The 24,958-nt window shown below is 53.0% G+C and overlaps 1 protein-coding gene across 3 annotated transcripts in view; it reads right to left on the bottom strand.

The window, feature by feature from the left end:
• The window catches only part of ABR (ABR activator of RhoGEF and GTPase), a 172,122-nt gene that overhangs the window by 92,412 nt on the left and 54,752 nt on the right, over window positions 1-24,958 (bottom strand). For all 3 annotated transcript variants that reach the window (XM_037162856.2, XM_037162859.2, XM_037162857.2), the window contains exon 2: window positions 46-230. In XM_037162856.2, the coding sequence (XP_037018751.2) occupies window positions 46-230 (185 nt within the window). The remainder of the gene's footprint in view (window positions 1-45; window positions 231-24,958) is intronic.

Genomic DNA, 24,958 nt, shown 5'->3' with positions numbered 1-24,958 from the left:
AAGCCCCCTCCTCCCAAACCCAGAAGGAAAAGCCGGTGTACCTACCCCAGGTGCCAACCCCTCTGGCGGGGTGGGGGAGATGCTGTCCCCGCCGCCCTGGCTGCGGGCACTGAGCTGGGGTGACATGGTGGGCGACTCGTCGATGTACGGCATGGTCTCTGAGCCCTCCGGGGGTCCCTTCTGCTCCTCATTCCCCTCACCGTCGTAGTCGTCTGCCCCGTAGCTGAAGTCTGAGACAAGGAACAAGAAAGGCCACTGAGAGTCCTCCACGAGGGCTGCCAGGGACTGGTAGCGCAGTGGGCGCCGGCGGCGGCCCCCAGCTGCCATGCTCCTGGCCGCAGCATCCACAGCCTGGCCCAGGCGGGGGCTGCGCAGGGGGCCGGGGCTTCGCGCGGGCCTGGGGAGCGCCAGCAGTTCAGGGGCTGCTGGGAGCCAGGGAGGAGCGGTTCCTCTGTTGCCACCCGCTTAATAGCATGTCAGTTGCTTATTCGAGCTGTTGTTTCCTTTGCCTCCTGCCTAATTCCAAGTCTAAAAATTAACAGTGGGAGCAGGAGGCAGGACGCTTCCAACTCTCCTCTCTGAGTCACCATTTTGCTTTTTATAGGGAATAAGGAGGTGGGGGCGGGCCAAGCGATGTCACTTCCTGAGCCCCTCCTCCTGGGCTACCATCTATACACTGAGCTGGATCCCTGGGTGAGGGAGGCAGAGCAGGTTGCAGGGTAGGGGGTTGAGAAACAGCACCCAAGGGAGCCCTGAGCCCTCCACACAAGGCCTCGTGCAGGACAGGGCCCACAGCCGGCAGCGCGTGGGTGAGGAGGAGGCCCCGAGGCCTGGCAGGACGGGATTGAACAGACTCCTCAAAAGCCAGCACTTACGTCTATAATTCCAGTGCGGGCTTCCCTCGGAGAAGGAGGAAGGAAAAGGCTGCGGGGAAGCGGAGCTGCTGTTAGCCCCCTTGGCCGCCAGCGCCACTCAGGCCCCAGCGCCCACGCGGTTACCCCGCCCCTTCCCTGGGACAGAAGGGCAGCACCTCAAAAAGGCCCCTGGTCAAACCCCACCAGTGGGAGTCTCTCCTGCCACAGGCTGAGGGACCCTCCCGCCCCCTCCCCACCCCAGCCCCTGGCTGGGCCTGACCCGTCATCCACTCACATACTACTTCTTCCAGAATGTCCTCCCTGGCATCTCAGCTCAGAACTCCTACAGCCCATGGCCTTCTAGCGCCCCTGTTGATCCTGCTCATTTGTCCCTAAGCTCCCGGGGGCAGGAATTGGGTGTCTCGGTCATCACCGGGTGCCCACAGGCTGACGTGCAGCAGGACCTTGGGAAATGGGTGTGGAGGGGATGAATGAGCCAAGGAACGCACTGCCCCGGTCGTGTCTGAGGCTTGAGCCAAACTCTCCACTGGGGCCTGGCTCCTCCTCCTCTGTCACAACACACCAGCCTCCAGGCAGACGGCAGCCTGAGAATGGTGTCAACAGGTCACCAGGGCACCTGGCCACAGACACGCTCAGTGCAATCTGGCCCTTTGGCAGCTGAGAGCTTCCCTGGGCCTGGCTGCACCTGCTCCCGCAGACTGCCTCGCCAGTCCGTGCTGACAGCCCGTTAAGTTGTGGGGGACACGGCTACTCCTTTTTCCCAGGACAGGCACACACATGGAGAACCACAGAATCTAGTGACCCAGGCACTGAGCTGTGTGTGTGCCATGTGCCCAGGAGACAGGGTCCACTGCCCCAGAGGACAAGGGGCCTACGTCTGAGGCCAGGAGTGAGACAGGGAGTGAGCCGACTCTGCTGTTTCCAGGGACTGGAAGGAGAAAGAGGCACCGCAGCATCCAGTCTGCCCAAGTCTGGCACTGGCAGGGACCTGGCTGTTTCCTGAAACCTGCTCCCTTTGGAAAAGTGCAAGGAGGAAATGAAACATCGCGTTCACCTGCCATCTCTCCTCCGGGAGCCTCCCGCTGCCATTTCTCCCGGAGTCAAGGCCCGGAGTGTCAGCTGTGAGGATCCCCAGTTCAGAGTCCAGCAGGCCACTCAGACTCTCCTATACACTGACCAATTCCCAGGGGTCACAGGACCAGATCCCTCCCTCCTGAGACCTTTCCCAAGGGCAGAGGTGGACGGCACAACAGGGAAGGTCTCGTGGCTCGCCTTCACATCAGAGCCTCCCTGTGGCGGGTCGTGCACACAGGGAGGGGAGCTGGCTGGGTCCCGGCAGGGAGGGCAGGCCTCTGCCAGCTGCCCTCCCTGTGTGCACGACCCGCTTCATCAGAGTGGCGGCTGCGGACTGGCACCTCCTGTTCCTCTCAACTGAGCCACATCCACGAGGCCATTCCCACCATCCTGGACTGGCAGACAGGTCACTGAGGCTCAGACAGATGTACACAGAGAGGATCTGAACCCAGGTCTGTCTCCAGATGCCAACATTTTCTCTCCAAATATCACGAACCTTCCAGAGAAATCTTCTACAGCCCTCCTTGTCAAGGGAGGCTGACCACGGAGGAAAGGGAGGGCTGGCCGAGAGAGAGGTGCCAGCCACAGGAGGGGAGGCTCAGGAGGAGAGGAAGTACCCACAGAACTCTCTGCACGTGCTCCTAGACATGTTTCCTTTCATTCCACCCTTCATAAGACCCCAACAGCCCAGAAGTCAGAGACCCAGGAGACCCCTACCAGGCAAAGGGATGCGGAAAAGACTGAGAAACCAATCCTCAGAGAAGAAGGAACCCTGGGGACAGGGGCTCATGGAGTTCTACTAAGCACGGGCTTCAATTGGTGAAAGACCCCAGACAGGAATGCTGAGTGGACTGTGGGTTGGCCACCGGGTCTTGAAAGAAAGAAGGCAGAGGAGCCTGCTGACAGCCAATATCCACTTCCTCTCCTTGTAACCTAAGCCTCATTATATGTAGAGTGGCCGTGTGCCCGGTGGCCAGCTAAAAGACTACTTTTCTTAGTGGTGTGGGCCATATGAGAAGTTCTGGCCAATGAGATGTGTGGCACTTTGAGAAATGCTGCTAAAAGAGATTGTTTTAGCTGAAAGGTATGTTTGGTTTATTTGCTTTGGGCCCTCTTCATGCTTCCTCTTTTTGTTGTCGATTTGGTTTGGAAATTGATGGAATGGCTGGAGCTCCAGCAACCATATTAAACCATGAGGTGATAGAAGCCAGTACCAGAGACAGCTGAACAGAAAGTTTGGAGCCTGGGCCGTACCAGCCCAGGACTGTCTACCTCTGTCTGGACTTCTTTTACATGAGAAAAAAAATGCCTATTGTTTGAACCACTGTTACTTAGTTGTTGTTGGGTTTTTTTTATCCTCACCTGATAACTTTTTTTTTCATTCGTTTTAGACAGAAAGGAAGGGAGAGGAAAAAACATTGTTGCAAGAGAGAAGCATCCATTGGTTGCCTCCTGCACACGCCCAGACCAGGGGCCATACCCTCTGGACCAGGGATCAAACCCACAACCTAGGTATGTGCCCTGACTGAGAATCAAATCTGCAACCTTTTGGCCATGGGACGATGCTCCAACCAACTGAGCCACACAGGCCAGGGCCACCGTTATGCAGTCAAACCTAATTGTTATTGATCCAGATGGTTTTCCTTGACATTCTGCCTGGGTGCTTTTCCTACCGCCCTCGTCATTCCTTCTAAGTCCCTTTGGTGGAATTCTCTGTCCTTGCCCATCCTTTAAAGTTGATACTCTTTAGATGTCCTTACAACAGAACATTGCTCAGCAACAAAGAGAGACAAACTGCGGGCTCTCACACTAAGTGAAAGAAGCCAGACACAAAAGGGCATATCCTATATGGTTCCACTGACATGAAGTTCTCAAACAGACAAAAATAATCTACGGTTGAAAAAAAATAAAAATAGCGGTTGCCTCTGGGAGTGGGGTGGGCACAGGAGTTGACTGGAAGGGGCACAGGGAACTTTCTGGGGTGATGGACATGTTCTGTACCCTGACACGGACTTGGGGTGCGCAGGTGGGTTCATTCACCAGATAGTACACGTAAGATCTACGCATTTCACTAGCTATCGAGCTCCGGTTAACAATACGCGTGCTTATGTGCTGATTGAGTGTTGAGATGTCAGCGACTTACTCTGAAACACATTAAAAAATAAGATGGGTTGATGATGTTCAGAGGGATGGGTAGATGTGTGATAAAGCAAGTATAGGAAAATGATAATTACAGACTCCAGATGATGGGTATGTGGGTGTTCACTGTGCAACTCTTTAAACTTTTATGTGTGTTTGAAATTTTTCATAATAAAATAGTGGGAAAAATTGGTGTTCTCCAGGCTTCTGTCACCTCTCACTTTGCTCCCTCTCCCAAACCTTGTTTACATTCCGGGGCGAGGTCTGGGCTGCAGACTCATCTCTCGGATTGTTTCCTGAACTTCCCGCCTGCCGTGCCAGCTCGCTCAGGTGGGAAACCTAGGAGTCATTTCAGATTCCTCCCTCTTCCTGCTCCTCATCTCCTACACCCTGAACTATCCCTGCTCCCCATCCTGCCCCATACCCTCAACAATGCTCATGAGGACAATTCCAACACCCTCTCCCTTGTTCAAAATTTAACAGTTCCTCATTTACTTCAAGGTACAACCCAAACTCCTCAGTTTGAGGCCCTTCATGGTCACCTGACTTTACCTTTTTGGGGTCATATTCTGCTGCCCTGTAATATCAGACATTTTCTAGGTGCTTGTAGCGGGCTGAATAGTAGCCCCTGAATGTATATGTACGAATCCTAACCTCGGTACCTGTGAATGTGACTTTACTTGGGAAAAGATCTTTGCAGATATATTACGGTAAGCATCTCGAGGTGAGATTATCCTCGGTTAATTGAGTGGGCCCTCAATCGGATGATGGGTCCTCAGAGGCAATAGAAAGGGAGAAGAGGCAGACACAGAAGGAGGCCGTGTGAGGATGGAGGCAGTGACTCCAGTTATGCATGGAGTCCCCGGACCCTGGAAGGTGCAGGCAAGAATTCTGCCTGAAGCCTTGGCTGGGAGTGTGGCCCTGCCAACACCTGACTGTCCTCTGGCCTCCAGACTGAGAAGGTAAATTCCTATTGTTTTAGGCCACCAAGTTTGTGGTCTTTTTTTTTATGGCAGCACTCTGAAATAGTCCCCAAACACACAACACCGTCCCCACCTCTGGACCTTTGCACGTGCTATCCCTATGTGTGGACACCCTCTTCACCCCTGTCCGCCCCGTGAAATCCCCTTCAGCCCACAGATCCAGCTCAGCTGCACCCCTCTCCTGGGAACCTCCTATCTCCTGAATATATAAAGCACTTTTGCAAATCAGCAAGGAAAAGATGAATATCCCAACTTTCTAAATGAGTTAGAGAAATGAACAGAAAATTTTAAAAAGAACTACAAGTGCCCAAATGCAAATTTCTATTTTTTGCAATTTTTCTATTAAATCAGCGAGGATTAAAAAACGTTCCCAAAGTTGTCGGGAACAGGCACTCTCAGAAATCCTTGGGAGGCATGTACAACTGCCACAACTTCCCTGGAGTTGGTTTGGCAACTGGTATCAAAGCTTTAACAGGTGGTGCAGCTTGCCCTGGCTGGGTGGCTCATTGGTTAGAGCATCACCCCTCTGGGCCAAGGTTGTGGGTTTGATCCTCAGTCAGGGCACATAGAAGAATCAGCCAATGATGCATAAATAAGTGGAACAACAAACTGGTGTTTCTGTTTCTCTTTCAAATCAATCAATAACATTTTTTTAACTGTTGGTACAGCTTCTAACCCAGCACAATCCAAGACTGTGTCCTAAGAAATTCGTTCTAAATGTACATAAAAATAAAGTTAAAAGATTATTCATCACACGGCTGTTCACGATTGTGAAATATTAAAAACCACCTAAATGATTAATTACGGGGAAATGGTTGAGTAAATTATGGTGTATCTCCAAGGTGTATGACTATGTAGCCGTTGAAAATGATACCGATGATGCACATCATCTTATTAAGTGAAAAAGGAAATTAGTAATAGTAGGCGCAGTACGACACTGTGTTTGAAAGAAATAAAAACGTCCGCACGTGCACAGAATACAGCCTTCGATGCAACAACACAAAACAACCGTAAAACAGTCCTGGCTGGTGTGGCTCAGCGGGTGGGGCATCTAGCTGCAAGGCAAAAGGTCACTGGTGCAACGCCCCACCAGGGCACACGCCTGGGTTGCAGGCCAGGTAACTGGCTGGGGATGTCCAAGAAGCAACCGACCCATGTATCTCTCTCACATTCATGTTTCTCTCCCTTCCTCTCTCCCTTCTGCTCTCTCTAAAAATAAATAAATAAAAGCTTTTTTAAAAAAGGCATTCAGATTCTAAAAAGTCGAGAGAACTTAATACACGCTCTTTTCTCTCTAGGACACCAGCAGAGTGTCTCCTACTTGCCTTCTACTCAATACGCATCTTCCCTCCTTCCCTGCTTACTTCACCCTGGCTTTCGCTGAGGTGGCAATGGCCCAGGACCCAGGCAAGATGCCCACTTCTCTGCCTCTCTCACAATCACCAGAGGCTGTTCGACACCGTTCTGATTGATGAGACCAAGGGAAGTAGAATGGGACCTTCTGCTTTGCTAGTTATAAAAAAGACTCCTCGCTGTGAACTCAGATAGGATGACCGGAGCCACAGTGGCCACATTGCTGCCGTGAAGAAACGGCCAAGAAAGAACAGAGACATTTCCCTGACGCTGGGAGGGGCTGAGCCACACTATAAACAGTTGGCCTCTTTCTTTGCTAAGTGGGCAATATAAGCTCTTCCATGATGAGTTTTCTGCCACTTAAAATGAACACATTTCCATGTGATACCCTTACAGCCCGGGAGAGAAAGGCAGCCCAATAAGCAATACACACCCTAATGCTATGAGAGAAGGGGCTGATTGGCAAGGCAGAGATGGGGAGGCAGGCAACAGTGTGGGTGAGGGGACGACTGGAAGGGCTTGGGTGACACTTGAAGGGAGCTCTGTCACTGTGGTTTAGAGCAAGGATGCCGGGCACACGGCTTAGGTTCTACCACTTTCTGACCTCTCTGTACTCAGAAGGGTGCCTGGCGCAGGGCAGCCTCCCATAAACGGACGGCGAGTGGTGACACCACCGAACAAGAAAGAGGATGATGGAGAGACTGAGCGCTCAGGGCTCCTGCGAAGACTGAAACGGGAATGCACACGAGGCACTTAGCACACAGTAAGCACCCAATACATCTCAGCTGCTGTTATTAATATTATTAATTGCATCTTGAAAGATGCGTGGGTGCTTGCCAGGCAGATGGGGGACATGAGCAGAGTTCTAGGCAGCGAGGAGGCTTGGCAAAAGCACAAAGTGTGAAGCAGCAGGGCCCCTTAAGGGGGCTATAAATAGCCCAGCATGGCTGGAACACCGAGTGAGCAGGAGGGTGAGGAGGCAGAGAGTGCTGGGGAAGTGGGCACACCAAGGGCCTCCCGAGCCAGTCTAAGAGTTAGGCAGGACCCAGTGGGGACCACTGATCTGGGCCGTACCTGCTGCAGGGTCTTGCTGGCTGCCAAATGACTCTAACTGTAGACAATTCCTCCCAAAGTGCATCTTCCTCTGTGCAGTTGCAATACAGGCAGACTCCCGTGACCTCCAGATCTCCCAGAGTCACCAGATGGGGACCACGTGTGAACCCAGGGTTACCTATTCCGAGCCTGTAATGGATGGAGCTCGTGCCGGACAACAGGCCATGAGCCAACCATGTTCCAGGGGAACATGCTCTTCTGTGCAGTGTGAAGAGCTGGCCTGTGGAGAGTAGGTTGAAACTCAAACTCCTCATCTCTACCATCTTAAGCTCTGGCAGGTCCAAGGGAGAGAATGGGGTGCCCAGGGAGCTGGAGGCACACAGATGTCGAGCTGCTTATAACCTTCCCCCGAGACTGTCCGGCACCAGTGACCAAAGGACACAGCCAGATACATCCTGGTACCCCCAGCCCTCCCCCAACAGATGCTGAGGGCCATTTGGGGGATCTTTGCAACCTCTTCTTGGACACTCTTAAGGACCTGTGAGTGCAGGATAAAGTTCTGGGGACGGAATAGTCCTGCCCTCCCCACAGGGGTGGTACAAAGGATGGCATTAGGTGACGAACTTATTTTCTGCTCTAGAACTGGCCATGCAGTGGGGGAGGGGAGCCTTGGGAGAACAGCCCAGGGACGCCCAGGCCCGACCATCATTCCCACGGATGTTGCATTAAAAGCCTTCGGTGAACATCGAAATTCTCTGTACGCCACAGGCTGCGTCGGGGGTGGCAGAGCAACCAGGCACAGACTCCGCTCCTGCCCCCCAGGACCTCCCCGCGTGGCCTCGCGCGCGCTCACCGCACTTCGGGGCCGCGCCAAGCACTGGGCTGTGCCCTGCCTGGTCTCAGCCTCAGAACCCGGCGCCGGACGGACCTCGCAAAACATCACGCTGAGCATAAGGAACTAAACACGAAAAGCACGAGCTGTAGGACTGCAGTCGCGTGAAGTTCGAGAACAGACAAACCAAATGGCAGTGGCTCCCTGGGGGGTGGGGGGAGCGCGGTACCGGGAGGCAGCGAATGCTAACTGGGGAGGGGTATCGGGGAACTTTCTGGAATGCTGGAGATGTTCTGGATCTTGATCTGGGCGGCGGAGAGACAAGCAGGCCTGTGTAAAAGTTCACTAAGCTATATATTTCACATTAATGAACTTTAAAAACAACAACAAAAAAAGTGAAACCCGGTAAGCACTGAGATTACCAGGAAGCGGCGGCAGGGGCAGTTAAGGCACTCGCCGGAGGTCTAACCGCTGCCTGGGAAACCGGACGGAGCACAGCTGGTCTGGCTACAGACCTGCCCTTTAACCGGCATAACGTGGGGCTCCTACCAACAGAATGAACCACACGGCGGGTTGTCCTAGGAGAGAAGCGGCCGGGCCGGGTCTGGAGGAGGAAGAGCCCTCTGGCTGAGGGTGTGCGCAGGCCTTGGAGTGGAGGGAGGAGGAGTCTGGTCCCAGCCAGGGGCCCTGCTGAGCCCTTTCGTGTTGCCAGCTGGCTGTCTCTGAGTCTCTCTAACTTTGGTTTCTTCCTCTTGAGATAATAATGCCCGAGTCACAGGTTGGTTGTGAGATAACATTAAGTAACGCCATGTAGGTTAAACACCCTGGGCAACCCCTGGCAGAACAGTCCTCGACAGAGGCCATGCTGAAGGAACGAGGGAGCGGACACCTTCAGCTGGGGCCCTGTGACCCCAGCTGACCCAGGAGATACCACTGGGAGCCCCTCAGAGGTAGGAGCCCCTCAGCGAGGACCAGCATCTTTCCCATGGACAAGCCCCTGCCCCCCACAGCACCCTCTGCTCTAGGAGGGATGGGAGAGGAAGTGGGGGGCGAGGACAGCTTGGAGCGCACAGGCTTCAAGCCAGACCCAGGTTTTAATCCCAGTGTCACCACTTGTCCTGTGAGCTCGTGCAAGCCACTTAACCTTCCTGACGCTCAGTTTCCCCATCTATAAAACGGGGCTAACGCATTAGGACTATACACCTTATGAATTGTTTGTTTGTTTTGTGGGTTTGCAAAGAGAAAGCATACACAATGCAAGGCACCTGGCCCAGGGCCAGCGCTAATTAACAGTGGCTATCATCGTTATTGCCACCCTGGTCCTCCTCCAGAGCAGTAAGTGCCCTCAGGGATCTCCTAGTCCTTGAAAAACAAAAAACAAAACCAGGGCTTTAGAAACAGATGCCAGGCCCCCACAGGCCTCCCTCCATCAGCAAATCAGTTGTTCACTGGTCACCCTGCATTCATGAGGCGCCGCCTCCAGGCCCCTGAAATAGTTCCGAACTTCAACTTGAAGACGCCAATTCCAACCTTTGCTGCACACTGGAACCCCCTGGGGAGTGTGGAAGCTACTGGGGCCTGGCATTCAACCCTGAGATCCGCTTTGCATCTGTGTGGGGACGCGGGGGCAGCAGGGCTGCTGAAACTCCCCGGGGGGACGCCAACGTGCGGCGTGGTAAAGCTGAAACCCACCAGTTTATGACAAACACCCTGCGGTTGAATGGAACCAAACTGCAACAGCCGGGGAAGCCCCATCAGCAGCGCTATGTGAGAGGCACAGGAGAGGTTTCTTGTAAGAGGCAGGGTTTGAATGAAGTCTCGAGGAGTTGAAGGTTTGCCTAAAAGGGGGCAAACGGGTGGGCAGAAAGGGCCTCACTTTGATGGTAAACGTGGGCAGGCAGGGAGGGCAGCCCCTGTCCCTTTCACGATGGCCTCGGCCTTGGCCTACAGCAGGCTCCTGGGCCACAAGATGGTCTCTCCTGTCCCTGAGGGCTTCAGGTAGGCCCGGAGCAAGGACATGAGCCCAGCAAAGGGACAACTAGAAGACGGGGCAGCGATGACGTGGCTGCTCATTCCTAGAGGTGAGGAGGCTGACACTCCAAGCTGGAGCGCTGCGTTCTGACTCCGCCCAGCTGCTGGGAACTGACTCAAGGCCCCCAGCCGCTGTGCTGCTCAGCCTCTTTGGTTGCCATGGACACGAGACCGCCACTCCACCTCCAGGCTCCCTCGGGGAGGGAGGCAGAGACAGTGGCCTCCAGGAAAAGCCCGGGCTCCAAAGTCTGAGACAAAGGAATTCTAGGTCTTGGGTATCTGCATCACGGACAGAGCGGTGAGAGGATGGGGTTGGGGGCTGAGAAGGGGGCGTGGCTGCGTCAGGGTCCAACTCAGAGGCGGATCAGGAACCCTATCCTCTTCACGGTGTTTTACAGCTTCCCCCGCAAGCCCACGCCTGGGATCTCATTTCATCCTCACAACCCAGGGAGGATGTCAGAGTAGAAATCACTCCCCCACTTTACACAGCGGGAAACTGAAGCTTAAAACTGTTCCGGGTCCTGTCCAGGGCCACCTGCTTAATAAACAACTGAGCCGCAACTTAAAGCCTGCTCTTTAAAACACGTGCACTGCTTCTGGTACTTTGACATCGTCTCCCACCCCGGCGAGAGGGGCCTAAAATTCCTAACTACTCTCTAGGAAAAGTAATTACATGCCCGCTAGATATATAAGAATATTAGCGCAAACGGCAGTTTACTTCACATGTGAAGAAGCAATAGTCAGTTATTCCACAAACATCTCCTCATCATATTACGTGCCAGACAGAGTGATAGGAACAGACAGACCCCAAGCAAGACTTGGCGCCCCCAGCTCTGCTACCAGTAGTCCATCAGCCAGGCAACAACACAGTGAGCTGAGCCCCGAGTCCGAAGTCGGGTGGATCTGAGTTCCACGGACTTCATTCTGGCCAGTCACTCACTCGTTTTCTGGGAGTCTCGTGGTACATGGGGCGACGCAGCTGCCCTGCCCCTTTCACAGGGCTGCTGCAAAGAGCAAGAAGAGAAACCAGACGAGAAGAGTATTCCATAAACAGTACAGCATTCCATCAAGCAGACCAAAAAAAAAAAATCCTCTCCAAAGTCAGTTCATCTGGACTTCAGCGTATTCCGGCTTCCCCACTAGGTGGCAGGAGTCTGGAGAGCCCGGACGGCCTCGTCTATTTCTGTTACTGGGGCACTCAGGCCAGTACTCACTACGGCCGATGCTCCAGGACTGCCCCGCCGGCTGAGGCAGGCCCCTGAAAGTCTTCCTAGTCTCTTCCCATATCGACCAGTCCAATTATTTAGGAGATTACCCTGACCAATCCTAGGGAGCGCCAACCCTTGTATAGAGTTAAAAGCTTTACTATCATTTAGAATGGACAGGCAGATGATAAAGTGCTTCCCAGATAAGGTCAAGTTAAAGGAGTTCATCATCACCAAGCCCTCATTATATGAAATGTTAAAGGGACTTATCTAAGAAAAAGAAGATAAAAAATATAAACAGTAGCCCTGGCTGGCGTAGCTCAGTGGATTGAGTGCAGGCCTGTGAGGCAAAGGATTGAGGTTTGATTCCCAGTCAGGGCACATGCGTGGGTTGCAGGCCAGTTCCCAGCAGGGGACACACGAGAGGCAACCACACATTGATATTTTTTCTCCCTCTCTCCTTCCCTTCCCCTCTAAAGATAAATAAAATCTTTAAAATAAACAAATAAATAAATGCCACAGTGTTAAAAAAAATATATATATATATATAGTAAAATGACAACAAACAACTATCAACAACTGAACCTAAAAAAACCCTACGCAAACAAGAGAACAGGAACAGAATCACAGAAATGGAGATCACATGGAGGGTTATCAGCGGGGAGGGGGAGGGGAGAGAGTGGGGGAAAAGGTACAGGGAATAAGAAGCATAAATGGTAGGAACAAAACAGACAGGGGGAGGTTAAGAACAGTATGGGAAATGGAGAAGCCAAATAACTTATATATGACCTCTGGATGTGAACTAAGAGGGGGAATGCTGGTGGGAGGATGCAGGGGAATAAAGGGGGGACTGGGGCAACTGTAATAGCATAATCAATAAAATATATTTAAAAACAAAATATAATATTAAAAAGTTAAAAGCGTTGACTTGCCTTCTCTTTCCCCTCTGAAGCACCATGCATTGATGACAAGTAATGACCCTGCACTGATCTGATTTACGCTTCCGCTCTTCCTCCCCTCCCGGACATGCGGGTGAAAAATGCTTGGTGGGGGGGAAGCAGCCAGGAGGCGATGAGGAGAGAGAATCAAAGGACCATTATGACAATGACCTTCAAATCCAATCCCACTTATCACCCGCCTGGGATGGATGGCCTCCTCGGAGCCCCCTTCTATATATGGTTTCATGAGTCCTAAGGGTATTTATGAAAAATTAAATGACTCTCAATCTAGTGCTGAGAAGTAGGAAGGGGCAGTTCAGAGAACAAATAAGTGATGTGAGGTCCAGGGAGGTCAGTAAGGCACTCAGCACTGCCTTACGTGCTGGCAGGAGCCAGGATCAGAATCTATGACCCTTGCCTCCCCCCCCCAGGGGCTCCCTTCAATCCCAGAGCCAAGTGGCTCCAGGCTCCCACCCTGCTCTGCAAAAGTCAGTCAGGATGTTCCCAGCTTGCACAGCCTCACACGTACACCCACAGAAACACCCTGTGTCTCTGCCATCGCTCTCAGGAGGCCAGACTTGATGACATTCAACTCAAGCTGCTTGCTGGCTCTCCACGCAGAGCCTCTCTGGACCTTAAAAATAATTCTTCTATTGAACAGAGCCATTAGAAGGCACCTCAAAATTGATGTCCTTCTCCCCTCCAGAGTATCAGTGGTTTGGCCTGTTCCAGCTTGCTTCTGCCACCCACTGTGAGGAGATCAGGGGACCTCCCCAAATCAGTGGCCTCTTCCTGGAACATCGTCTTTCCTCTGGGTGGGGCAGGTGCACAGGTAAGGACTGAGTTCGGTAAAGGCAGTGTGGTTCACCCAGCCAGCTCACTTCTGCTCTTTGTGCACATGCACAGAAATATACTCACACACACAGGCACACATGGGCCAAAACAGACCCACCTCCTTAAGGCCCTGACACCTTCTGTCCCATTGCTCTGGTCAGCCCTGGTGCATGATTCCCTATTCTCCTTCTTCCCCTACTGCAGCAACCTTGAAGGCAATGGGTTCCAGATGGTGCAGCCTCCATTAAGCTGGGCACCGAATGAACATGTGGAGCAGAGGCCCCTGCCCACCTGTGATGGACCTGAGTGAGCAACCAGTAAACCTTGCTTGTGTTAAGTCATGGGGGTTTCAAGACCAAGCTGTTTCTGCAACATAACCAGCCACCCTAATGCGCCCCCACTTCCTCCGTGCAAGTTCGCCAGACAGCCCCGGTCTCAGAGAAGCTCCACAGGCACTTCCCAGTGCATGACAGTCCCTTTCTCTTAACACCACCCATGCTGGGCTCATGGTGAGCTCCAGCCATCTTCCTCCCATTCAGGAGAAAACCAGGAACCCAGTGACCTCTTCTGAGGGCTGAAGGAAGGAGATCTGGAATGCCCTCAGTCATGTTTGGGGGTAGAAGCTGGCACCAGAGGGCCAAGCCTTCCCCTGGTGACCTACCCACACTCCTGGGGCTGAGTCAGGAGGCCCATCCCTGCCCAGGCTCCAAGGACAGCCTATTGCTGATGTGTGAAGTAAGCCTAAAAGGAGACTGGGACACACTCATGTTCACTGTAGTGTCATTCGCAAGGCCCGAAATGGTGGAAGCAGCCCAAGTGACCAATGAGGAATGGACAGATAAAATATGATCTATACATACAATGGAATGTTATTCAGCCTTAAATAGAAAGGAAATTTCACAGGTGCTACAATGCAGATGAACCTTGAAGACGCTGTGCCCAGTGAAACAAGCAGTCACAAAAAGACTGTATGATCCCACTTATATGAGAGACTCGGAGTAGTCAAATTCACAGTGACAGGAAGCAGGGTGACAGCTGCAGGGGCTGGGGGTGGAAGCACGAAGGGGGTGTTCGTGGCTCATGGGCATGACATTTCGGCTTTGCGAGATGAGGGGTTCCAGAGATGATGGCGGTGACAGCCGCACAACGGAGTGAATGTGCTCAGTGCCACTGACCTGCACACCTACCCATTATGAATTTAAGTTGTACGTTATATGTACTTTACTACAATTTAAAAAACAGAATAACCTATAACTTTTTTTTTTAAAGCAGGCAGTCAGGGGAGGAGCGATACCAGAGACGGAAACTCTCTCACGGGACTCAGCAGGGTCACGGGGACTAAACCAGGCCCGGAGTGCACTCAGCTTCCAAAGCGGATTTTGGAGTCGCCTTCTGCGTTACCACGGCAGGGTCCACCTCCGCAGCAGGGTCCACCTCCGCAGCAGGGTCCATCTCCGCACCTCCTCTCTGCTTTGCTGCCATCTTCCTGGCACAGGACAAGCCGGGGGCTGCCAGGCTTTTGTCAGTGCCGACTGCAATACTCCCCCCCACACCCAGCAGCAGCTGGGCACTCACTATACACTGACCTGCTCCACACCCAGCCAATGCCAATGGCCATGTCTCCGGGAGCGTGCGGAACCACTCCAGGGGTTACGGCTGAAAAAGAAACTTCCCCTCACCCCTCTGCTACTTCCCAAGTCCTCCACTCAGATCCACACAGCACCATCCTTCCAACTGGCAGCGAGAGACGCCAGCCTTACCTCCTACAGGAAGGCAGCCTCCTCCAGGAATCAAGCTTAGGACTAGACATAGCCCAGGAGCTGATGGAATAGGGGGTGGAAAGGAAAAGAAATGTTTGAACTTGGCCCTCAAAACAAGGGCAGCTGTAGACCACAGGCCAGAGAAGCCAGAGAAGACAAGCTGAGAGAGACAGGCACCAGGGCCCACAGGGCTGGTGGGACCTGCCCTGCCCCAGGTGTTTACATTGGGGCCACCTGTGCACAGACAGACTAGCATGATGAGGCCAGAGCAGCAGTGGCCAAGGTCAATTACCTCTATTCCCAGGAGAGTGCCTGGAAATGTTCTTTTCATGCCTGGGCACATGCGTGTGAGAGAAGGGGCACAGTCCCCATAAAAATCAGAACTTGGCTGACGTTAGAGGCCACATCTCAGGCAGGGGACTTATGCAAAGGCAGTGGGCACACCCTAGTCTCCCAGGAAAATGAAATCAAGATTCTGAACTGAGGACAAGAGAAGAGGTACGAGGCCGGAGGTGTTCCCTGGGAGCCATGAAAGACCATAGTACTGGCTCTGGAGCCAGGCTACCCAAATATAAATCCTAGTTTTAGCTGTGTGATCTTGGGCAACTTGCTTAACTTCTCTGGGCCTTAGTTTTCTCCTTTATAAGGCCAAAAAGTCCATTACATTTTTTTCTGTATGATGGCTCTAATAGTGCTTAACTTCAGTTGTCCTTAACTTCGTAGAAACAATGTTGTTAGATTTAATCGTGACAGGTGTCATATCAGTGTGCATTTAAAAACTTATCGAAATTGGTGAATTTCTTGTGAAGCCATTTTAATATTGAAGATGGAAGAAAATAGGTAACATTTTCAGTGTATTATGCTTTATTATTTTAAGAAAGGTAAAACACAACTGAAACGCAAAAAAAGATTTGCGCAGCGTACAGAGAAGGTGCTGTGACTGATCAAACGTGTCAAAACTGGTTTGCAAAGTTTCTTGGCATTACTGACATTTGGCCAAAAAATTCTTTGGTGTGGAGCTGTTTTTTTGCACTGGAAGCTGTTTAGCAGCGCCCCTGGACTCTACTCACTAGAAGCCAATAGCAGGAGACAGCTGACATACTCAGAAGATCCAAATCAATAAGGTTACTTGTGAAAATGAAAGATGTGCCTTTTATTTTATGAATTAAAAAAGTGACAGACTTTTTGGCCAACCCAGTAACAACACTCTCTCATGGAGCTTTTGTGACGGTTAAACAAGTTAGTTCCAGTGAAGGCATTAGAACAGTGTCTGTGGCAAGTAATGCAGTAAATAATGTTAACGGTTATTACTGGTGACACCACCCTTATTATTTCTCCCCACAGTCCCGGCCCTGGGAGAGACACCAAGAGGAAGCCGGGTTTGTCTGATGTCTTCTGAGGGACTGGGAGCAGCCGCACGCTGTGTGGGCGGCGTGCAGGTCACCTAAGCACCAAACGAGCCACAAGAGAACAGCCCACACACGGCAACCATGTCCCACTTTCCCTGCCTGCTCCTCCTGGGCCACTGTCCGCTCTCAGTTTTAGGTCTGAGCTCCTTCCTGGGAGCCTGGAGCCCTTCAATAGTTAGGAAGCTTCCCAGGTAACAGTCTACGGTTCTATATCAGGGAGGGCAGAGCACCCGGTCTCCTGAGAACCACAAAGGCAGAGAGGGAAGAAAAGCACAGTTCAGGTCTCCCTGGGCCCCACAAGCTGGGGCCATCAAGACACAAAGGCTCACAGGTGCAGCCCTGAGCCTCCCTCCTATTGCCGGTGTACTGGTGTGTATATGGGGGGGAGGCGGGTGCGCACACACACACACATTCCTCTGGGGGGCGCCATGCAAGTTAACTCGTTATCCTGTTTCTGGAAGGGAAGAGCAGACAGAACATTTTGGTCAAGAGCGCATGCGCTGGAACCACACTGCCAGGGCTTGCATCCCAGCTCTACCTCTTTCTCACCAGCTTTGTGGCTTTGTGCACATCACTTAACCTCTCTGTGTCTGTTTCATTTGAAAAATGAAGTTATAGCACCCACACTCCCAGGGTTTCTGTGAGGATGAAGTGAGTAAGTACATCTGAAGCGCACTTGGAAGAGTACCAGCACCGCCTCAGCACTAACTGCTATCGCCATGCCTCATACACTCGGCGAGTCAGCGCTCAGGACTGCCAGGCTCTCAGACAGGCTCTAGCTCTCCTCTGGTTCTGCATCTTAGGCTGGGCCCCTTCCCTGCTGAGAACTCAGCTGACAAGCAGTCCCACCCCGAGGGCCTCAGGCAGAAATCCCACGCTCAGCCTATGTCCCACGGCTGAGCCTTGGCCATGCCCTGCCCTGACTTCGCCAACTGCTGCCTGGGGTTTCCTCTGTCCACAGGCAACACCCACATCTCCCATTCTTCCCGTTTGGAAACCAGAAATAGCTCCAGCCAACCGGTCCCCACACAGACACTGTGCTTTCCTCTGGGGTGAGACTGCCATGTTCTTCCTCCGGAGATGCTGCACAAGCGTGTTTCTCTAGAAAACTGATTACAGGGGCATCTGGAATCCAAGAGGACCCTGGACGTGAAGCCCAAAGATTAAGGTTTAACTGTTTGGGCAAGTCCCTTAAACTCTCTGGGTCCCTGAGTTTGCCTTGCTGCAAGATGGGGCGGCATTCCCTTGCCTCCAGTGTGCAGGCAGGGAGGTGATAAAATGCTGCAATGGTGTCTAGCGCAGCGCCCGGCACACAACAGGTGCTCCATGCGGCTGGAACACAACCTGTGTTACCTTCTTTCCCATCACAGGCAAAATGTGAGAAGAGACCTGAGGTGCTGTGCTCATTTGGCCAAGCAGTCTGTCATCTTTAGCAAGATGATGAGCTCTGTCGGGTGGCTTAGAAAAAAACTCATGACGCAGCCTGGGCGGGTTTTGTTAGCTGGGATTCGGAGCAGCCCTCTTGCATCCTGGACCCCTCCCTTTCCCAGAAGCTGACTTATTTGCTCAAATCACCTCCCCTCCCCTGAATCAGGCAGAAGGGCCAAGGCAGCCACTTGTGTTCTCTGGTCACATGCCCACACGGCTTTTGGAGCAGCTGCCCCTTCATGCCGCCTAAGCAGATGACACATCTCCTGGTGGAAGAGCTGGGAATACAGGCTCACAGACTCATGTGCCTATCACATGACAGCATCACTAGGCAGGAAAACCACACCCTGTGACTAACTCGTCCTTCTCACTGGTTTGAGGCTTAGTGGTCACCATAGCAACAGGCTCCAGCTCCAGCCTACCAGGCGGGGCTGACGCAATTCCCAGGCAGTGAGCAACTCCAACCCAAACAGCGCTGTTCCCACTCAGGGGCAGGCAAGTGGGAGAACGAATGAAGAGGGAGCAGACGGACACACACCCTACAGAAACCTCCACCCCCGCCCCCCACTGTTCTGCTGTGATGGCTGGGTCCCAGGCATGTGGGTCCTGAAGAGAGCAGTGGATTCCCCTCCCGTGTCCCTAACAATCATGGTGCCGCCGAAGTGGCTGTCACTTCTGGGAGATTCATCTGCAAGACCCTGGGAGATCCAGAGAAGCAGGAGGCGGACAGCACCACCCATGGCCTCTCTGCCATCATGTGGCCCCTTCACTACCCTCTGAGCCAGCACCCTACCAGCTAAGCACCCCCAGTTCCTTCAATCCGCAGGCAGCCCAGCTCCTTAGCATTCAACAGGTGCAGCTTCACCAGTGGCGTCTCTTGCTGTAGTTGCAATAGAGCACCCACAATCTGGAACTCCCTGCAAGCTAGAATTCCCCCAGGCTGCCACCATGCCCCGTCCTCCTGGCTCTCTGTCCCACTCCCCAAGGGTCTCGGGCTGCCCTGGGGATTGTTATTCACGGGCTGTAGTCAATGCAAGGCAACAGTGCTACAAGGAGGACGTACTGACCAAGAGCCATTTGACTTCTTACTGCATCAAAGTCCCCCAGCCTCATAGAACGAGCACTCAGAAAGGGAGGAGGTCAAGTCACCCAGTCCCACCCTCCTCCCCCGCCCCCCACACACTAAGGAAAAAGGGAGGGAAGCTATATTAGGAAGAGAGCTTGGAGCGCTGGTGGCCCTCTCCCTCTCTAGCCTCCAGACGCCTACCCATGGACGCAGAGCTCTCCCTCCCAAGGCCGCTGTCCCGGAGAAGATGCCTTTAGTGCCAGGTATGCAGCGCTCTCCCTCCTGCAGGCCCCTGTCCTCTCCATCCCGACAGCCCCTTCGGCCTATGCTCCCTCCTACCCGGCCCACATCAAGGGCATCATCCACCCAATCAGGAGCTGGGCATCAGCACAAACAGGCCCTGCTCTGGGACCTTGTACCCTGCGCTGGGAGATGTGCAGGCTCGCGGGCGGAGGGAGGGAAAGGAGGCCTCCGGGGCCCACTCCCTGTAAGCCCTCTGGGGCCAGCCACACTGGGCCCTCCTGGTGGTCACCCTGACAGATGCGGGAAGTGATCATCTCCAGGGGCCGTGGGGGACGGCGTTCCGCTGTGGGACGTCCTGGTAACTCGGCCTGCAGGAGCCTCTGGGACTGCCGAGAGCAGACTGGCAGGGCGGCTAAACTGCTGGAGCTGGAGGTGGCTTTCCAGATCCGTAGGTCTGCAGCGTGGACTTGAGAGTCCAGAAATAAACACATCTACGCATGGTCAGAGGGTTTTTGCCCAGCGTGCCAAGACCATTTGGTAGTTTCTTCAACAAATGGTGCTGGGACAACGGGATGGCCGCCTACGAAACAATGAGGCTGGACCCTCACTTCACACAATATACACAGTTTAACTCAACGTGGATCGGAGACCTGAACGGAAGAGCGAAATCTAAAACTCTTAGAAGAAAACATAAAGGTAAAGCTCCCAACATTGGACTTGGTGAAGGATTCTTAGATGTGCCACCAAGGCACACACAACAAGAGAAAACAGATAAATAGGACAGCATCGGAATTAAAAACTTTTGTGCTTCCAAGTGAAAAGAGAACCCGCCAACCAGGAGAAAATATTTGCAAGTCACGTATCGGACTAGGGACTTGCAGCTAGACTACATAAAGAAACCTTACAACTCAAAAACAAAAAGACACATAACCCAACTAAAAATAAGCCAAGTATCTGAATAGACATTTCTTCAAGGAAGGTAAAGATGCTTCCCTTCGTTTCACTGACAGGTAACTGCTGTGCATCTACCAGGGGCCAGGCACTGGCGGAGGCCACAGGGACACGGCTGCAGGCCGGGCACTCAGCTGTGCCCTCAGGAGGCATTCACCCGACAGAGACAAGTAAGTACATTTACTATGTGCCTGGTACACGTAGTAACACACTTAATCCTCACAATGAGGTAGGTACTCTGAAAGCCTCACTTTATGAATGAGGAAATAGGCACAGAGAGGTCACATGTCTTCCCCAAGGTCACACAGGTGCTGAGTGGCCAAGCTTGGAACCCAAGCAGTCTTGTCCCAGACACTACCCTCTCTCTTCCTACCTGACTACATCGGGAACTATATCAGGAACGCCCCAGTGAACCTCTACCACACCCAGGGGGCTGATCGGGCCATAGCCCATAAGATGCAAGACTACAGGGGCAAGGCCGCAGCTATAACATGCCCAGCAGGAGCAGCGAGAAGCCAACAGACACGACAGATGGAAGGATGAGAACCAGAAGGCAGAGTGGCCTCGTGCCAGACAGTGTGCAGGCCGACAGCCCTGGTGAGAGCCGCAGGGCCATGCCCTTTGCCTGGCTGCTGAGCACAGAGGACACGGAATGGGGCGCGTGCCGCCGCTGCAGGTCAAGCTGTCAGTGCTCACGGGTCAGTCTGGCAGGTCGCCTTGGGAATGAATTGGAAAGGAGCATCGCACGTACTAAGGGCAGGTATTGTTTCGTGAAGCTCGTTTCAGGTATATATAGTGTGTATGCTGTGTTGCATTGTACAATGGTTTCCCTACTGTGGATTTTGTCCACAAATGTAGGAGTAGCATTATTTCTACTAAATAAGCTGTAGTTTATTTCTATAATGAAATTCCATGCAGCTTTGACAATGAAATAATCTAGAGCTATAGGCAAAAACAACTATGAATCTCAAAAACATAATTTTAAACAGAAAAAGGCAAGTCACAGAAAAAAATACTATGATTCTATTTCTATAAATCGTGGGCAAAAAAACCACAATTATATTATTTAGGAATGCACACCTAAGCAGGAAGACGCTAAAGGAAGGAATAAGCAACACGAAATTCCGGACAGTGGTTACCTCTGTCTGCAACAGGGGGACCGTGAGGATGAACGTGATGGACTGACTTGTGACCCCCTAAAAACATATGTTGGAGACTTAACTCCTAGTACCTCGGAACGTGACTTGCTTGGAAATGTGGTCTTTACAGAGGTTGAAATGCAGTCATCAGGGTGAGCCCTAATCCCAAATGACTGCTTCTTTCATACAAAGGAGACATCTGGACACAGAGACACAGGGGAGAATGTGAGGACATGAGGATGAAGGCAGAGATCGAGGCGACAGACCTACAAACCGAAGACCGCCAAGGACTGCCGGGAAGCCACCAGAAGCCGGGAGAGAGGCCCGGGGCCGATTCCCCCTCCAGGCCGCAGAAGGAACCAAGGCAGCTGACAGCTTGATCTCAGACGTGGTCTGCAGACCCGGGAGGCAACGCACCCTTGTTTAAGGCCCCGTCTGGAGTGCGCTGCACCAGCACTAACTCAGGACTGGCAGTGGACTCCTCAGCTTAGCAGAGGGCAAATGGATGTGGACCTCGTCTTTATTAAATCAAACCATGACATTTTATATACTCTTTTGTATCCGCGATGTATTTCACATATAAAATAGACATAAACGCCACATGGGGTAGTCCGACCATTACACTTCACCATTGAGGGCGCTGAGGACCCGCCCAGGACACACACCAGGGAGCCGCGGAGCTAGAGCAGGAGCCCAGGCCTCCGCCTCCCCGTTCGGCAAAGGCCACCACCGTAGCCACGGCCCAGAAAAGGGCAAATTCAGCACAGGGAGCCTGGAACTCCCAGTCCTCTGGGAACCAGGAGGGGACCTTCACTCTTTTGTGCCATGGCCACGGCCGTCTGGTGAGGCCAGTGGCCCCTTCAGAGAAGAAGTTTTTGGAATAAATAAAACCCGTAGGGCCACAGTGGAAATCGGTTCTATTGAAATGCTATTCTAGCCACGGGGACTCTGGTGAGACCAGGGGAAGTCACCGACCAGTGCCCGAGCTCAGCAAGCTCTCAGCTAAAGTCAGCAATGGCTAGTACTGCTGATATTAGGAGTTGCTTCTTTTCCCTTGGGCCTGGGCCAGTGAAGCTGAGGGGGAGACCCAGGCCTTGGCGCAGGGGACCCCTGCAAGGCCCGGACTCTGCACCAGGACGAGGGATGAGGCTCTGAACTGCAGGCCCAGGAATGAAGCTGCCACCAGGGAGTGGGGGTGCTGTCCTGAGAGAGTAAGTCCTTCAGGGCTGAGAGGGGAGGGGCCACAGCAGGCCTTGCCTGGAGCAAGGGAGGCAGGCCTCAGAGGAGAGCACAGGCAGGGCCAGGAACAGAGCCCCGGGGGGGGGAGGGGGGCCTGTGTCCACAGCGCCTGAGTCCCAGGCACTGCTGAAGGGCAGAAAGTGACACTCACTGCGTGCCTCCCTGGTCCCCGCACTCTCCAAACATTATATAACTGGATTTATTCAAATGTCTGCTTTGCAACTGCTTGATACACATAAATCGTATCCCAAATTTACAGAGGAGGAAACTGAGGTTCTAAGATGTAACGACCTCATAGAATCAAGTTCACATCCAGGTCTCTCTAAGGAGAACCTTTAATGCAAAGTAATGATCACTTACTCATTCATTCACTCATAAATCTTCAGTTATATGGAGATCTCCCACGGTGGGACACTTCTCCCGGGGAGACCCTGTCACTTGGTGGAGCTGTTCTTCATCCTTTCGGCCTCCGGGGAGTGCTGCTGGCGAGTGCCTTGGGCAACACAAGGGGTAGGTGCTGGCCAGGCCTCACTGCCTTCCAGAGAACCACAGACCCAGCCCAGGCGCACCAGCCCTTCTCAGGTACACAAAGGTGGGGGCCCTCAAATATTGCCTCCTCTTCAGCACCCACCCTGGGCTTTTCGGAAAGCCACTCTCACTTAGAAGTCAAGTCTTCACAACTGGGCCAAGGACACCTGTTAGGTCCTCTTACCAGCCACCCCCACCACGCGGGTGGCTAACAGTACTGACAGCATCCCTTCCCCCCGAACCCCAACCAGACCGGTGAGTGCACCTCCATTGCCAAGGGGCTCATTAGGTGACTCACCCGAAGCCACACAAATATTACGCAGGGGCTCTGGGAATGAAATTCTGGCTTTCGCAATTTCTTTCCCTTTCCCCACATATCCCTTGGAGACTGGAGGCTCCCCAGCAGAAGTGAGAATGTGTGAGACTCACTCTGTGAAGGGCGCCCAGCAAGTATTTGTCAATAATACCAAGTACCACTCACGCTGGTAGAAAACAGTGTGATGAACATACGTTGTCGCCATTCGTCACACCGGTTGATTTTCACGGCAGCCCCAGGACGTACGCGTACAGGGCAGGTATTCATGACCCTCACCTTGCCCGTAGGGGTCAGTGAGAGTGATTTTACCAGGACACGGGCTAGTTTCCTGGAACACACCCCTCCAGGTCCACTCTCCCTGCTTCTCCACCTCGCTTTGTGCCCAGCCGAGATCCGGGAAGGGAGACGTGTGAGGCGTGTGAGGCAGGATACTTCTCCCCCAGCTCCTCCCTGCGGGCCCCCCGGGCCCTGTGCTTCGATGGAGGTTGCAGCTCTTGCCAGAAAGCCTCTCAGTCCGCCTCTGTGTCTCCAGGTGAGGGAATCCACCCTTCACCCCTTCACCCCGACCATATTTTGGCCATAGTCCCGGTATAAGCTCCCCCTGAACGGCGCAGCTGGAACGTGCCACCTGTTTCCTGCTGGTTCCCGATGGACATGGTAGTAAGTAACCAGGCTGGGGACTCTGGTCCCCTGATGGAGGAATCAGGGCCTCCGTCAACCTGCCAACCAGCACTGAGTGGTCCCCCAGGATTTGCAGGGAGGGGACAGAGAGAAAAGGAGGATGGCAGGAAACTGGAAGGAGCCTGTAGTAGAAATAGCAGGCAAAGCTGTTGGTCTCAGGTTTCTCTTTGAATTAATTGGGGTTAACCTTCGGAAAACGTGGAAAGACCGCAACACTGAGAAGCAGGCCTGGGGGAGGCCTGAGGTGGGAAGGGTTTCCAGCTGGGCTTCAGGCCAAGCAGAGCCACTGGTGAGGCCGCCGTGCACATCCTGGAAACCGGTCTCTAGTCACAAGCTGGGACAGGGCTGGGGCAGCCGTGGAGCAGTGGGCACTTCCAGACTGTGCTCCTGGGGTGGGCTGGGGAGGGGAAGGACGGGAGACTGTGGGCGCCTGGTCCTCGCTCTGCCTGAAAGAGCCAGGGGAGAAGGGAAGATGCCACCTGTTGGTTTCCAGGCCCCCTTTCCCATTCGTCCCCCTTGCAAGCACCAGGGTGGGTGCTGGGACACGGGGTGGTTCAAGGTCATGCTCTGGCCTCCAGCCCCACCTCTGCGACGGGCCCACAGTTGAGTCACATGACCAGATGCTGGGCCACCCAGAAGAGCACAGAGGAAGGCTCTTCTCAGAGGTGGGACAACGGCATGTGGATTTTCTTCCCTCCACTCTTAGGCATTTTTTAGTCTTTAATAACTACACGCTTTCACTTTACAAAGGGCAAAAAATTCTATCCTGAGGAACCATGAAGATTCTCAAGGAGAAGGAAGACAACACATCGTGCACAATCAGGTGTGAATTAACACACCTGAAGGGGACCCGGAATTAAGACGTGCAGGCATGAACCTCA

This window comes from Artibeus jamaicensis, unplaced genomic scaffold, assembly GCF_021234435.1.
Source record: "Artibeus jamaicensis isolate MK-2021 breed Jamaican fruit bat unplaced genomic scaffold, CSHL_Jam_final contig_2790, whole genome shotgun sequence".
NCBI lineage: Eukaryota > Metazoa > Chordata > Mammalia > Chiroptera > Phyllostomidae > Artibeus > Artibeus jamaicensis.
Note: the sequence above shows the minus strand (reverse complement) of the source record. Positions and strands in the feature narration are given on the sequence as shown.